The sequence below is a fragment of the Myodes glareolus genome, chromosome 24 (assembly GCF_982192425.1).
Source record: "Myodes glareolus chromosome 24, mMyoGla1.1, whole genome shotgun sequence".
NCBI classification, from domain to species: domain Eukaryota; kingdom Metazoa; phylum Chordata; class Mammalia; order Rodentia; family Cricetidae; genus Myodes; species Myodes glareolus.
The window spans coordinates 766,244-780,723 of NC_142049.1; the positions used below are offsets into that span (position 1 = coordinate 766,244).

The 14,480-nt window shown below is 41.1% G+C and overlaps 1 protein-coding gene across 2 annotated transcripts in view; it reads left to right on the forward strand.

Moving 5' to 3' along the window:
* Rnf169 (ring finger protein 169) overlaps positions 1–14,480 on the forward strand; it is a 61,101-nt gene that overhangs the window by 39,060 nt on the left and 7,561 nt on the right. For both annotated transcript variants that reach the window (XM_085682931.2, XM_085682932.2), the window contains exons 3-4: positions 3,302–3,448; positions 7,791–7,909. In XM_085682931.2, coding sequence (XP_085539057.1) covers positions 3,302–3,448; positions 7,791–7,909 — 266 coding nt within the window. The remainder of the gene's footprint in view (positions 1–3,301; positions 3,449–7,790; positions 7,910–14,480) is intronic.

Here is a 14,480-nt window from a genome sequence, read left to right on the forward strand (position 1 = left end):
CCAAAAAGCAAGTAGTATAAAATGATTTTTGATAAAGCCAAACAGGACTGACAAAAACAAAACAAAATAAAATAAAAACACGATGAAATGATTCCTCATGATGCTCTGCTGTACTCATAGATCAGTACCTAGCTCAGTTGTCAGCAGAGAGGCATCGTCCAGCAGCTGATGGGAACATGCAGAGACCCACAGTCAAACATGAGGTGGAGCCAGGGGAATCCCACAGGAGAGGAGGAGAAAGGATTGTAGGAGACAGAGGGGTTGAGGATACCACGAGAACTTGGCCCACAGAATCAACTAAGCTCACAGAGACCTAAGTGACAGTCATGCCCTCTGGATGGGTCTGAGCTAGGTCTGCTGTATATATATATTATGGTTGTGTAGCATGGTGTTCTTGCAGGACTCTGGGAATGGGATGTCTCTGACTTCTACCTGCTCTTGGGGCCCCTTTCCACCAACTTTGTCGCCTTGTCCAGCCTTAATATGTCTGGTCTTACTATAATTTGTTGTGCCATGTTTGGTTGATTGCCCTGGAGGTGCTCTTTTCTGAAGTGAAATGGAGGAGGAATGGATCTGGGGAACGGGGAGATGGGGTTGCTGCTGAGAGGAGTAGAGGAAGGGGAAACTGTGATTGGGATATAATATATGAGAGAATTTTTTTATTTATTTTTATTTTTTAAAAATATTTATTTATTATGTATACATAATTCTGTCTGCATGTATGCCTGCAGGCTAGAAAAGGGAACCAGACCTCATTACAGATGGTTGTGAGCTACCATGTGGTTGCTGGGAATTGAACTCAGGACTTTTGGAAGAGCAGGCAATGCTCTTAACCACTGAGCCATCTCTCCAGCCCGAGAGAATTTTTTAAAAATATAGGAAAAAGTGATTTTTGTTAAAGTATTAGAAACCAAGATTATGGTTACTTTTGGGTAAGGAATTGGTCCAGGGTACAGCTACAGGCTGGACTTCCCACAGCCCACTTCTTAAGTGCAACAAGTTTACTAGGATGCTTCCTTACACTCAGGGAACCTCTTGTGTTTACTTACTCAACACCAAATAAAGTTATGAGCAGGGCAAATCCTGTGGAGACAGTCTGTTGCTTCAACATGGCCATTAGACACACCATCCTCAGGCCTCCGTATGCTACCTAAAGCTGTTAGGTCCTTTCATGGAGTCTTACAGGTGTGAGTGAAACGTGGGAAGCTGTACAAATGTCATGGACACAGAGTCTGAGGTCTTAGCTCAGTTCCTGGCATACAGTTAGCAAATAATAATTACTAAAAGGCTAAACCTGATCACTTGGGGCCAATTTGCCTCTGTATCCCTGAAAAGTAAATGTCCATCTGTGTGACCTGTGCTAGGTTGTAGAAGACATGAATTCCTCCCTGTGGGCCTTGAGCACTGACATCAGTTTTGTTTCCTGTTTGTGGACTCGCTCTTCTTCCTATATGGTCTCATTTGGATTGGGCAGAGCTGGGAGTCCGTTTCATTTGAATATCCTTGCATAACATTGTCTGTGGTATTTTCTGCTATATATAACCACTTGAAGCAGGTTCAGTGTCTTAGAGACTAGTCAGCCTTAGGGGAGATCCATAGAAATCTGAAAAATAAGACTAAGCAGGCTTTATGGTTTTGCTTTTGTTACTGTGGGCTATTATTATTATTTAAATCTTGACACAACAGCCTATCAAAAGTGTGTTTTAACTCGGTGTGATGGTGCAAGCCTGTAATGCCAGCTCTTGGTAAGCCAAAGGAGGACCACCGAGCTCAAAGCTAGCCTGGGCTACATAGTGAGCCCTTCTGTTGTAAAACAAGGGCCAGTGAGTGAAAACACGTGCTGCCAAGCCTGACCCTTGAGTGTGACCCTGGGACCCACCTGGTAGGAGGAGAGAACCAGCTCCTCCGTGTTGTCCTCAACCACGTGTACACCATGGCGTGCTGGCGTGCTCGCATGCTCCTGCTCATTTGTGCAAATGTGCACACCAAATAAATAATTCACAAATTAATTAAAAATAAGCCATACCCTCGCCTAAACTATCCTTTTTTTTTTAAAACTTTATCTTTTTACAAGAAATGAAAACTATAAATATCAGTGCTTGGAATGTACCATCTCATTGAAATTTATTAAAACATCAAGCAGTAAAAATGAAATAAAAATAGAAAGGACTGCTTGATACACTGTACGAGCACAGCAAGATCCTCTGCCAACTATTTAGAATACTTCCAGCCATAGTTTTCTCAGAGAAAGGCACAGAGGTCCCTATTCTGAGCTAAATAAGAGATGAACTGTTGACCTGAGATTGCCCAGGTTTTTACTAAAGTCCTCTTCTAGTTGCATAAGGTAGCACTGCCTTTCCCGAATGAGAAGCATATACCTGTGCCTTAGATTTTTCGTAGGTCTTGTGTCTTTGTTGACCTATCCTGTGACTAGGATATGAACGTAAAATGCAGGATATTGGAACTGAGAGAAGTCATTGTTGTTGCTAGTAAGACCCAACCAGCTACTCACATGCTCTTGCGGCTGTTTCGGCGCTTCTCCTGACCCACCCAGTACAATTATATGTAACTTATGGAGCAAGGATTTTTAGGGTCAGGTTTTATTTTTTCCTATGTGAATGGATCTATCTATGCAGCTAGGTTTTTGGTTTCATGTTGCAGAGCAGCACAGATACTGAACCGACAACCAGGGAGCCTATATGGGACTGACCTAGGCCCTCTGCATGTGTGTTACAGCGGGAACTTGGTCTTCTGTGGGGGTCCCAACAGTGGGAACAGAGGCTGTCTCTCACTCTTTTGCCAGCTTCTGGAACCCCATTCCTCATACTGGGTCATCTTGCCCAGCCTTAATATGAGGGAAGGTGCCTGGTCTACTGCAACTTGATGTGCCATGATTGGTTGATATCCATGGGGGACCTGGTCTTTTCAGAAGGGAAGTGGGGGTAGGAGGCTAGGAGGAGGGGAGGAAGGAGAAACTGCAGTAGGGATGTAAATAATGGTAATAAATCATTTAAAAATCATAACCTCATCTTAAACTGTATATACACACAGTTATTCATTTTCATTATATTTACTTATATACAAAATGTATTGGGAAAATAAAAAAGAATGCAGAGTAATTCAGTCTTACTGCATGAACTATGTTTAGCTAGAGCCAAGTAAAAGCAGATTTATGTAAAAATTGGGGTGGCCATCTTTAATGAGAGTCACCCTGGAGGCTACCACTTGTCTTGTCTGTAAAGAGGTTTTCAAGTCTGGGATTTTCAAAACTCCTCGTCTCTGTGTGATTTGTATTTTTCAGCTGAGAGAAGAAAAGTTACAGGAAGAAAAAACTTGTGAAGATAAGATCCACAAAGTCCTGCAGGAGGATTCAGAAATGGGGAAAAGGAAAACAGATGAACAGAAAACTAGAGATGAACCAGTAGTGCTGAAAACAAGTCTGGAGCAGGTCAGTGGGCACCTGGGTGGACATCTTCCCAGTCTACCGTCCAGCCAGGGACGTGGGTCTGAGAGCTCTGTGCCGCCTAGGAGTAGGGAAGTGCTTCCTGTCCGGATGGCGATGGAGGGAAGCAGTTTTGAATGGGACAGTGACAGCCTGGGTCAGTGTGCTGCATGTGATAAGATTTGTATGTATACCATCATATTGACGTATGTGCCGATCTTTGCATTAAACTTTATACATCTTAGACTTGAACATTTCCATTACTGTTTTTTATTATTTGTATGTGTATAAGCAATGCACACCTTGACACACATGTGGCAGTCAGGAGATAAGCTGTGAGACTTAGTCTTCTCTTTCCATCACGTGGGTCCTGGGGATTGAATTCAAATCCCACCAACCTATCTGACTGTACCAAGAAAGTACGTTTTGAAAATGTAATTATATTTGCATAGAAAAATAGGAGTTTAGTGTCAATTCTAGTTACAGTGGTTTGAACATCTAATGATTGCTGAATATTTTTGAGTCATATCTTTTAAGTATTTTTATATAGCCTTGTTAAAATTTCAGGTTACTTTTTTTTAATGGGTTGAAATTAATAAAGCCTTAACATATGTGAAGATAGGCAACATAAGAGAGTAGGAAAATGGGGGGTGGGTACTGGAGAGATCGCTGATCTTGTAGAGGAACTAGGTTCGATTCCCAGCACCCACATGGTGGCTCACAGTATCCTATAACTTCAGTTCCTGGGAATCTGATGCCCTTCTCTGACTTCTATAGGAACCAGGCATGCATGTGGGGGGTGCAGGGGAGAGAGCGAGAGAGAGACTAAAAACAGCTCTCCACAGCCAGCATTGCAGCTCACGCACTCTGGCCAAGTTTTTTCCTGTCTACCTTCTGAATTAGTTTGTATAAGGTATTTTTTCTTAGTTTCAGAAACAGATGTTTTTAAAGCTGTCTTGGGTCAGTGTGTTGCTGACTGTCATATGCAGATGACATATGATTCTGGTTGTAATCTTAGTCATCACTGATTATTATTAAAAGTAATCACTTGGAAACAGACCATGATGACATACATCTGTAACAGCAGCACTTGGGAGGGTGAGGCAGGAGATTTGCAGTTAAATTGTCCTGAGCTCTGTAGTGAATTCTAGGCCTGCCTGGGCTATATTATATATGTAGCAAGGCTCTTTCTCAGAACAATAAGAATAAAACAAATTTTCAATCCTGGAAAAGATTCCATTTAACAAGCATAAAATGCTGTGTGCTCTCAATGGAATGCACCCCAGGAGCTTTGAAAGACCCGCTGCTTGTAAGGATACATGTGCATTAGCTTAGAAGGCAATAGGATGCATGCTGGTTTGACCGCAGCCCCAGCTGTGCCTCTTTCCAGTCGTAATGTCCTCAAACAAACAGTCCCAAAGCCCCCAACTCTTGAGAGCTCAGTCCTTCCATAGAAGGAGCCTGCATACCTAGATTTCCTCCAGGAACAGGTCTCTAATACTGATTTTAAGTCACAGCTAGGCATCATAATTATTTTGCTTTTAGCACTACTGTTTTTAAAATAGAAATCAGTTAAACCAGCGCAGTTCACTTCTCTAAAGGAATCAGAAAATGCAGATCTTCAGATTCCCTTATTGGCAGTAGCCAGGTTCACAACATTGTCAATGCAAAGCACAGTGAGTAACATCCAACTTGTTTTGGATTTTTATAATCCTGCCCTTTTCTACTTTCCTTGTACATTTTTGAGGACTTTTAAATGGCTTAATAGTTTTTAGACTAATGCAGGCTTGTGCTCTCAACTACTTGAGAGACTGAAGTCAGAAGATTGCAATTTCATGATCTGATTGGACCTCAGAGTGAGTTCAAGGCTAGCTTGGGCAAATCAGTGAAACTGTCTAAAATTAAAATCCCAACAAAGGCTAACAGTGGAGTAGAAGAACATTTGACTAGCATGTGCAAAGCCCTGGGTTCAGTCCCCTGTTCTAGGGCAAAGCAAGTGCTTGGTCTTGAACAAACAATTTTATTATATTAAAATTGGGCCCAAGAGAATCTGAATAGTCTCAATGGAAAGCCAGCCAGTGAACTCTTTGTATTAAGGGTGTGTCCTGATGAGACAAGTCATTACACTTTCATACCACCAAACCTCATCGACCCTGCATTTCTTTGAGAACTCTTCAGCCAGCACTCAGGTCCTTCCTGGAACATAATTCTAGCTTGTCTTTCCATCCTTGAGTATGCTCCAAGACTCTTGGGAGCAGAACCATTTGCTGCCAGTTTATACATTCTGCTTCCCTTTTTTCTGGTGCATTCTCAACAGCTTGCTGCTGGAAAGACTGCTCTGTCTGTCTCTCTGGGTCCAGTTTAAAAGCTGTCACCTTCAGACTGGTAGATCTCCTTTCCTTATTCCACCCTCAATACTTAGTGACTGCTACAAGATTCCATGCTCCCATCATAGATTTTGATTGTTTGTTGACATGTGTCTGACCCAGTTAAAAACCTCCTGCCATTTCTTGCCCATCACAAGTTTTTAATGCATGCTCATGAAATTATTAAACTCTGAGAGAAGAACATACTCTTTCTAAGAAAGGAGAGATTTGGGCAGTGGTGGAGCACACCTTTAATCCCAGCACTCAGGAGGCAGAGGCAGGCGGATCTCTATGAGTTCGAGACTTGCCTGGTCTACAAGAGCTAGTTCCAGGACAGGCTCCAAAGTTACAGAGAAACCCTGTCTTGAAAACCCAAAAACAAACAAACAAACAAATAAAATAAAAATAAAAAAAATTTAAAAAATAAAAGAGAGATTATGATCTATTATTTTCTGAAATAGAAATAAAATGTTTAAATTGTTTTCTTATAGTACCATTAATCTAATAATGTGAATTGTTGGAAAACAGAACAGTAGAGCTAACAGTTATATTAAAGATTATAAATCAGAAGTGAAAGATTAATTATCCTACAACCTAGAGTAACGCCTCTAGGCATTGTGGTAATTATCCTAATCTTACTTATTTTCTAAGTGCAATGTGCACATGCATCTATACGTGTGCATGCATACACACAGACACACCCCCCCTTGTGTATGCACTACATGTTCTTTTCATTCAGAAATGTTGATTTGCATGCAAACCGCATTATAGCTCCTTTTTAGTTCATTATAAATTGTGCCTTTCCGTGTAAATAAAGAATTCATATCTTTCTTCAGTTGTCCCCTACTACAATTTGAGAATTTTAATCTCCTGTAGATATCTTGCTGTCTTAAATGCCACTGTGATAAATTACTAAAAGGAGACCAGGTGAAGGAAGTGAGCTTTGAAGCTGTTTTAGCATGTGTGTTGCTCAGTTGTCACCACCCTGGACAGTGTGGTTTAGATGAACTCCTTTCGGTGCTGTATGAAAGCCACACCTGCTTCCCCTGACCCACCAGCCTGGGAGGGACGGTGTGTTTTTAGGGTCACTGCAGACTTTTTATTTCCCCGTGCTCTGCACTGTCTTAGGCTTGTCTATATCCAACACGAAAGATGAGAGGTAGACATTTCTTAGCTAATGTTTCTAGGTTGTGGGCATGGAAGCGTGGAGACATGGGTAGCTTTTGTCTATGTAGATATTTGCCATTTAGTTTTAATAATGCAATTTAGTTTTCATCAGTTAAAAGGAATTTGGTAAATAGTATAAAACTAAGCTTTTTTTCTTAATACTATTTAAATTTCTAAAAGTAAAGTCTATTTTTTGAGACCTTGCCTGTTAGCTTATTTAATATTTTATCAATTTAGCAGAATCTTTACAGTAGTGAAGTGGTTCTCAACTTTCCTAATTCTGTGACCCTTGAATACAGTTCCTCATGTTGTGGTGACCCCAACCTTAAGATTATTCTCGTTGGTACTGCATAACTATAATTTTGCTACTGTTATGACTCATAATGTAAATACTTTGGAGACAGAGGTTTGTTAAGGGGGTCATGTCCCACAGGTTGAGAACCATTGATTTAGAGACAATGAAAATGGACGAAAGATGAGCCACTGACTCTAGAATGACACTGAGAGGGATGGGGTCCGAATAGTCTTTTACGTGGTACCAAACTGGTTATGAAAAGAGACCAAAGTACATAGAGAGTGCCATTGTTTACCTGTGTTGAGTCTGTCACCTCTCTCCCAGAGTTGGAAGAAAATATCAAATGTAATTTGATAATGGGTTAATTTGATTTTCAGTTAAAGCCACATTTGCAATTAGTATTTTCAGAAAGCATTTCTAATCAAATTGGAACTCAGAAAGTGAGAGATTGAACTTTGAAACCATAGCTACGATAGATCCGATGGGAACCCCAGTCTTATCTCCCTTGTCTCCTTGCCAGTGTCCTGCACGTCTCTCGGATTCAGAGAATGAAGAACCTTCTAGGGGCCAAATGATACAGACGCATCGCTCAGCCTTTGTCTCCAAGAACAACTCCTACTCCTTAGCTTTCCTGGCAGGGTAAGAACTGAATTCAGAGTTCTTTCATGTGGGGGTGAGAGGGTCTTCGGACAAGTAGGGGGAGTAAAAGGAGAAGGGAATTAATTATTAATAGATTATATATGGATGGTGGTGGTGCATGCCTTTAATCCCACTCTCTGGAGGCAGAGGCAGCAGATCTCTGTGAGTTCGAGGCCAGCCTGGTCTACAGAGTGAGTTCCAGGACAACCAGGACTGTTACGCAGAAAAACCCTGTCTTGAAAAAGAAAAAAAAAAAAAAAAAAACGATTAGAGAGGTGTGTGTGTGTGTGTGTGTGTGTTGTAAGGTTAACCTCTAGTGGTGTTCCTCAGGAGCCATCTACCTTGTTCTTTAAGACAGGGTACCTGATTGGCCCGAAACTTGGCAAGTGGGCTAGGTGAGCCTCAGGAGCCCAGGACCTGTCTGTCCCCACCTTCCTAGCATTAGGATTGCAAGTGGTCTTTGAAATCAAGCTCAGTCTTTTTAGCTCCTGAATTTTATAGAAAAGTATTTACTCATTTCTGGCATCCTCTAGGTAGGATTATGTTAATTTTGTAGCTGCAAAGTGTGACCCTTTCTCCTATGGAAATGAGTCTCCTTCAGTTTGACAGTATCTGTTGACTCTCCCTCTGGACTGGAAAACTGTTAGAAGGAGTGAGACCTGGGTTGTTTCCTTTCCTTGCCTAGATCTAGTTTCAGGAAGTTTTTTAAAATCCTGGTCAAGGAATTTCTAGGTCCTGGGGAGGAAAAGAAAGCAGGGTTGGATGGCTGCTTGATCCTGGAGGAATACAGAAGGGCAGGCAGTGGGTAGGCAGGGAGTCATCAATTGTTCAGTAGATGTTTTGGAAGGGACTGTTCCATGCTGTACTCCATTTTAATATAGGCTATGAAGCACAATCTTGACCGCATTTTGTTGTCTATTTTACTTAAAGCCGGCACGCTAGGGCTCATTTCTTTCTTTCTTGCCAACACTATATAGTAGCTGTCTCTCTTGCTGCCTCTGGATACACATGGACTTTTCTCTCCTGGAGAAGTTACTGTAGTTACTCTGTGTGTAACTACATCAAACTGCCAAGTTTAGTAGCTGTGTTAGAGGTTCTGCCCTGGAAGGTCTCTTATGCAAAATATGTCCCTGAAACCTTATGTATGTTCTTCTGGAGCAGTTTGGTGTCCTTTGTTGAAGATTTCTAAGAGTAAAAGTCACCAGATCTCCTCTTCTTGTAGGTGCTGTCCCTGGAGTAACAGTAACTCCTGCAAGACCTTCCCTGGATGTATATTCGCTTGTGTGGTATTTGCTGAATGGCCATTTGTCCTAGACAGTTTGCTAGGTTGATAGAATCAGAACCCAGAAAGTGGGTAAGCCTGTGTCACACACTGTGACAATGATAGGCTCACACTGCATGTGAGCAAAAAGTACAGATGTTCTAACACTACAATTCAAAATAGTCATCACTTCCTGAGTATTTATGCCCAATCATAGTTATATCATAATGATTATAAAACAGGAAGAAAATAAAATCATTTTTTCTAATAAATCCAGAAATTGCAATTAATATATTATCATGTTAAATAACCTAAAAAATAATGTTGCTATACCCAAGGGGCATTATCCCTGTTAGAGTTCCTGCTGAATGGCTGACTCTACCCTTGCACTGGTGTAATGCATCCTTCTGAAAGAGGGCCTGAAGATTAATATGCCATTGCACAAAGGTCTTAAAAGTTACTCTCTCTTGGAGAGGCTTGCACAAGCACAGAGGAGTGTGCTTGGAGAACATCTCTTCCATATCTTCTTTCCTGTCTCCTGGCCTATCCTTGCTGTGATGGGACCAGTCAATAGGAAAACACTGACATTAGCCTTTATTAGCTCACATTAAGGTCAGCATTGTATAACCTTGGTTTCAGGGCTCATCTTACAAATACTCAGGTCAGGCGAGGTTCAGTTGTTAGTTTGGTTTTTAGGCAGTTAATTGGGTATTATATGTACATGACCAACCCACAAAGCATCATTGGAGTGTATCTCCCATAGCTGTCATGTCCAAGTCAAAGGCTCCTGCAGAACCTAAGCAGCTGCATGAGAGACTAACAGGGGCATTCATGAGATAGCTAAACACTAAATTCTTCCAGAGCTGTAAGTTGGTCACTTAAACCAGCATACGAGGTATATGCAGACACACCTGCAAGGCCTCACAAGGTCGATGGAAAAGTGGGTCTGCAGCAGGTGTCCTCAGAATGAGAGGCACCCATGTCACCGTGGAAGATTTTTAACAGGAACATTAAAGAAGATACTGGAGAAGCATTGTCATAGTCACTGTTCTTTTGCTGTGACCACGGCAGCTCTTATACAAGGAAACATTTAATTTGAGGCTTGCTTAATTTCAGAGGTTTGGTCCTTTATCCTTGTGGTGGGAAGCATGGCAATGTGCAAGCAGCTGTAGTTACGGACAATGAAAAAAATAGCTTGATAGTAGTTACACAACAGCCTAACTACCCTTAAAATAGTTAAAATGATAAATTAGCTTGATAGGAGTTATACAACAGCCTAACCACCCTTAAAATAGTTAAAATGGTAAATGTTGTGCTGTTCATGTTTTACCACATAAAGACACTAGCATTGCTTATAGATTGGTGTTATTTCAAATGTGTTTTTTCTATTGAGTAACAAAAACTGAACAGGCTGTTCCTATATAACAATTTTAGACTTTTTATAGCTAATTTTAATCAAATGAAGCTGTCATTTGTCCTTATCTGTGCTATGCACAGAAGTGCACAGGCAGTTGTGAAAGGAGAGCTGAGGGGCAAGTTCACTGGTAGATTCTGGCTGTGGATACTGTGAACAGATCAACTAATTTTTATAAAAGAAATTCAAAGAAAAGAGGGCTTTGTGGTCATTTGATGAGGCTGTGATCCTTTCAGATAACTAGAAGTTAATCAGAGATCATTTCTGAATATATTATTAACTGGAAAAACTAATTTGAAAGCTAAGTACGATATATAACAAAGCTAAAATTAAAAAACTTGAAGTTTAATTATTTTTAAAATCATTATTTCCCTTTATTTCTCATTCCTATTTCCCCACTAAACTCAGACTGAAACTGTGATTCTAGAAGCTCTCGTGGAAACTGTCTAGTTGACAGGTGTCTTTTCTCTGGTAAGAGCTCCATGTTGGGCTGCACTGCTCTTGTTTGAGCTGTTAGAGGGGTTAGGTTTGAGGCAGAGTTCAGATTGGTCAGCTGTAACATGAGGGGGCCAACTTGTTTGTGTTTTTATGTCCTGCCCAGTCCCCCCACTGCCACAAGTCCCAGACAAAATCAACCAAAGATCTCTATTAGTTATAAAGCTGATTGGCCCATTAGGTCAGGCTACTTATTAGCTAACACTCATATCTTGATTAACCCATTTTTCTGATCAATGTTAGCCATGTGGCTCAGTACCTTTTTCAGCTGGCAGATCACATCCTGCTGCTTCGGTGATCTGGGCAGGAGTGGGAGGAATCAACTTCCTCCTTCCCAGAATTCTCCTGCTCTCCTTGCATCATTTCCACTTCCTGTCTGGTTTTCCTGCCTACACCTCCTGCCTGGCCAATCAGCGTTTATTTAAAACATGATTGACAGAATACAGACAATTCTCCCGCACCAGTCAGCATGACTTACCAACATGACATAACTTAAAAAATAATTATTACTATATGTTCTTACACTTATTAATGTCATCTCTAGTCTTCATTAAGACTTAGTTTTATTTATTTATCTTTTACATCTATGTGTGTGTGTGTGTATGTGCGTGCGTGCATGCGTGCGTGCGTGCATGCATACACATGCACGCTCCTGTGGAGGTCAGAGGGCACTTGTAGGAGTTAGTTTTCTCTTCTGCCATCATCTATACCAAATTCAATTTCATTTCTATATATTAGCAGTGAACAATTTAAAAGTGCAATGAAACAAACAATCCCATTTTATTGTTACTAGAATAATTAGAAAGAAATAAAGTTAACCAGAGAAGCATAAAAATTTAATACTGAAACTCCCAAAGTTTGATTGGTAAAAGAACCTAAATAAAGGGAATGACGCCTTGTTCATGAACTGTCAGTACCCCGAATAGTTTTTAAAGGTTCAGTATGATGCATGCTAGAGTTCAGTGAACTTTCTTGCAGAAGTGGACACTGGTGTAAAATTCACATGTGGGATTTCAGGAGATCCCAAATAACCAAAACTGCCCAGAGAAGTTTGATGGTAGCAATCAAGCAGTATGATACTGGAATAGGGGACAGATATAGAACAGTGGTTTTAGAGAGAGTCCAGAAATGATATGTACATTTATGATTAGTTAATCCCCAGCAAGGCGACTAAGGTCGTTCATTGGGAAGAAACACTGCCTCTTTACATGGCACTGCACAGCTGGGAATCAACATGCAAGGATGTGAGAGGTGAAACTCTTAGAGCAGGCTCTGAGGTTAGCTGTGCAGTACCTGTGCCTCTGATTTACCTTGTCATCAGCTCTTCTCCAGTGCTTTGCAGAGAGCTGCTGCTCAAAGTGCGCTTACCAAATTAAATGACAAAGCTAAAGTATCAAGAATATTCTCATCATCGGAAACTTGCTTAGGTGTCTTCTCTGTGTGTATCATCACCACAGATGTGAGTATGCTCCTGGGTCTCTTCTTTCACCAGTATGGAGTCGAGGGGGAGAGAGATGTGTTTTTCCCAGCTGCATGCAGTTGTGATTTGTGGATCTATAATTTGGACCTGAAACTAGACTAGTAACTGTCACCTTGACCGTTACCCCTGACAAGATGAATTCATAGCCTGTATTGTTTAGGTACGGCTTCAGCTTGACCAGCTCCAGTGGCATCAAACCCAGTGTTCCAGAGAGCTGCTGTACTGAAACTTGCATTAGTCAGAAAATCTTTTCATCTCATTGTCTGTTTGCTTCACCAAAAGTCATGCATTTGAAATAATAAAACAGCCTCTCTGAGTTCTAAATCGTTGGTCAACAGGCACATTATTTACAGACCCTTTTGTGGAGGTGTGTCTTAGTCAGTGTTCCATTCCTGTGAAGAAACCATGACCATGGCATCTTTTTATTTATTTATGTTATTATTATTATTATTATTATTATTATTATTATTGGGTTTCGAGACAGGGTTTCTCTATGGCCTTGGACCCTGTCGTGGAACTAGCTCTTGTAGACCAGGCTGGCCTCAAACTCACAGAGATCCGCCTGCCTCTGCCTCCCAAGTGCTGGGATTAAAGTCGTGTGCCACCACTGCCTGGCAACCATGGCAACTTTTATAAAGAAAAACATTGAATTAGAGCTGGTTTGGTCTATTATTGTCCTGGCAGGAAGCATGACAGTATGTAGGCAGACATGATGCTCGAGAGGGAGCTGAGAGTTCTACATATTGATCTACAGGAAACAGGAGACTGTGTGCTACACAAGCAGAACTTGAGTATATGAGACTCCAAAGTCCTTCCCCATAGTGACACACTTCCTCCAACAAGGCCACACCTTATAATAGTGCAACTCCCTATGGGCCAAGCATTCAAACACATGCGTCTTTGGGGACCAGTCCTATTCAGACCACCACAAGTGGCTTACGTGACTGATAGCTTGTGTGGCTTCTAGGAATGCAAATGAACTTAAATAGGTTTCTAATTAAAGTATCAATCCAGCTTGCTTCTAAGGAACTGTCTTCTTAAGGTGATGTTGAAGTTTTTTGCTTGCTCCAAAATTGTGGGAGATCTCATCTCATTTAAGTGCTGAATCTTCTTGTTAAAGTGCAGATTTGTGTTGCACAGCCATCATTTTCTCCTGTTGGTACCAGGTGGCCATAAGACATAGACTGGGAGAAACCACAGAGGGGCTGGGATAGAAGTCATTCTGAGTGCCTTCTCTGGAGCTGCAAGGTGCAAGAATACTAGGATTGTTCTCCTTCCTCCCTTCCTTCTTTTTTCCTTTCTAAGTTTTGTCTGAGCCAGTTCTGATGTTAGAATCTTTTCTACAAAAGAGTTCATAGGGTACATCCCATTAAAGAGCTAAATAGGATCAGTTGAGGAAATGGTTTCTGTTCGGAGCCATCTACACAGGCAGGTGTCAGTCTTGGTTTATTGCAAATACTTCATCATCCAGCAAGGTGAACATGCTACAGATTTTCCCAGTATTTTCATTCCATGTCAGTTATTAATAACCCTCTTTTTAATGTCATTTCTGACTCTTAAGCCATGACTATTTCATTATGCCCTTAAATTGTATAATACTGAGTTATTTGTCTGTCCCACTAGTTTCTGATTCTGTCTTCTCAGTGCCTGGGTAATGCCCATCAGTGTCTTGTATGTACTGAGTATGTGATAAATGCTTGGTGTCTGTATGCAGTTCCATAGTAGGTTCATCTGGCATTCCATAAGCCAATAGGAAGCTGGGCCCCCAACCATTCACCACATGCAAAGTGGTTCAGAATGAGCCAGAGACCCAAATGTAGCAACCTATAGAACTCCCGAAGGGTGAAAAACAACAGCAAAAAGCAACTTGGAAACGTTGCTGTATAATATCTTATCTGTTGCTTCATTTGTCACCTTAGAA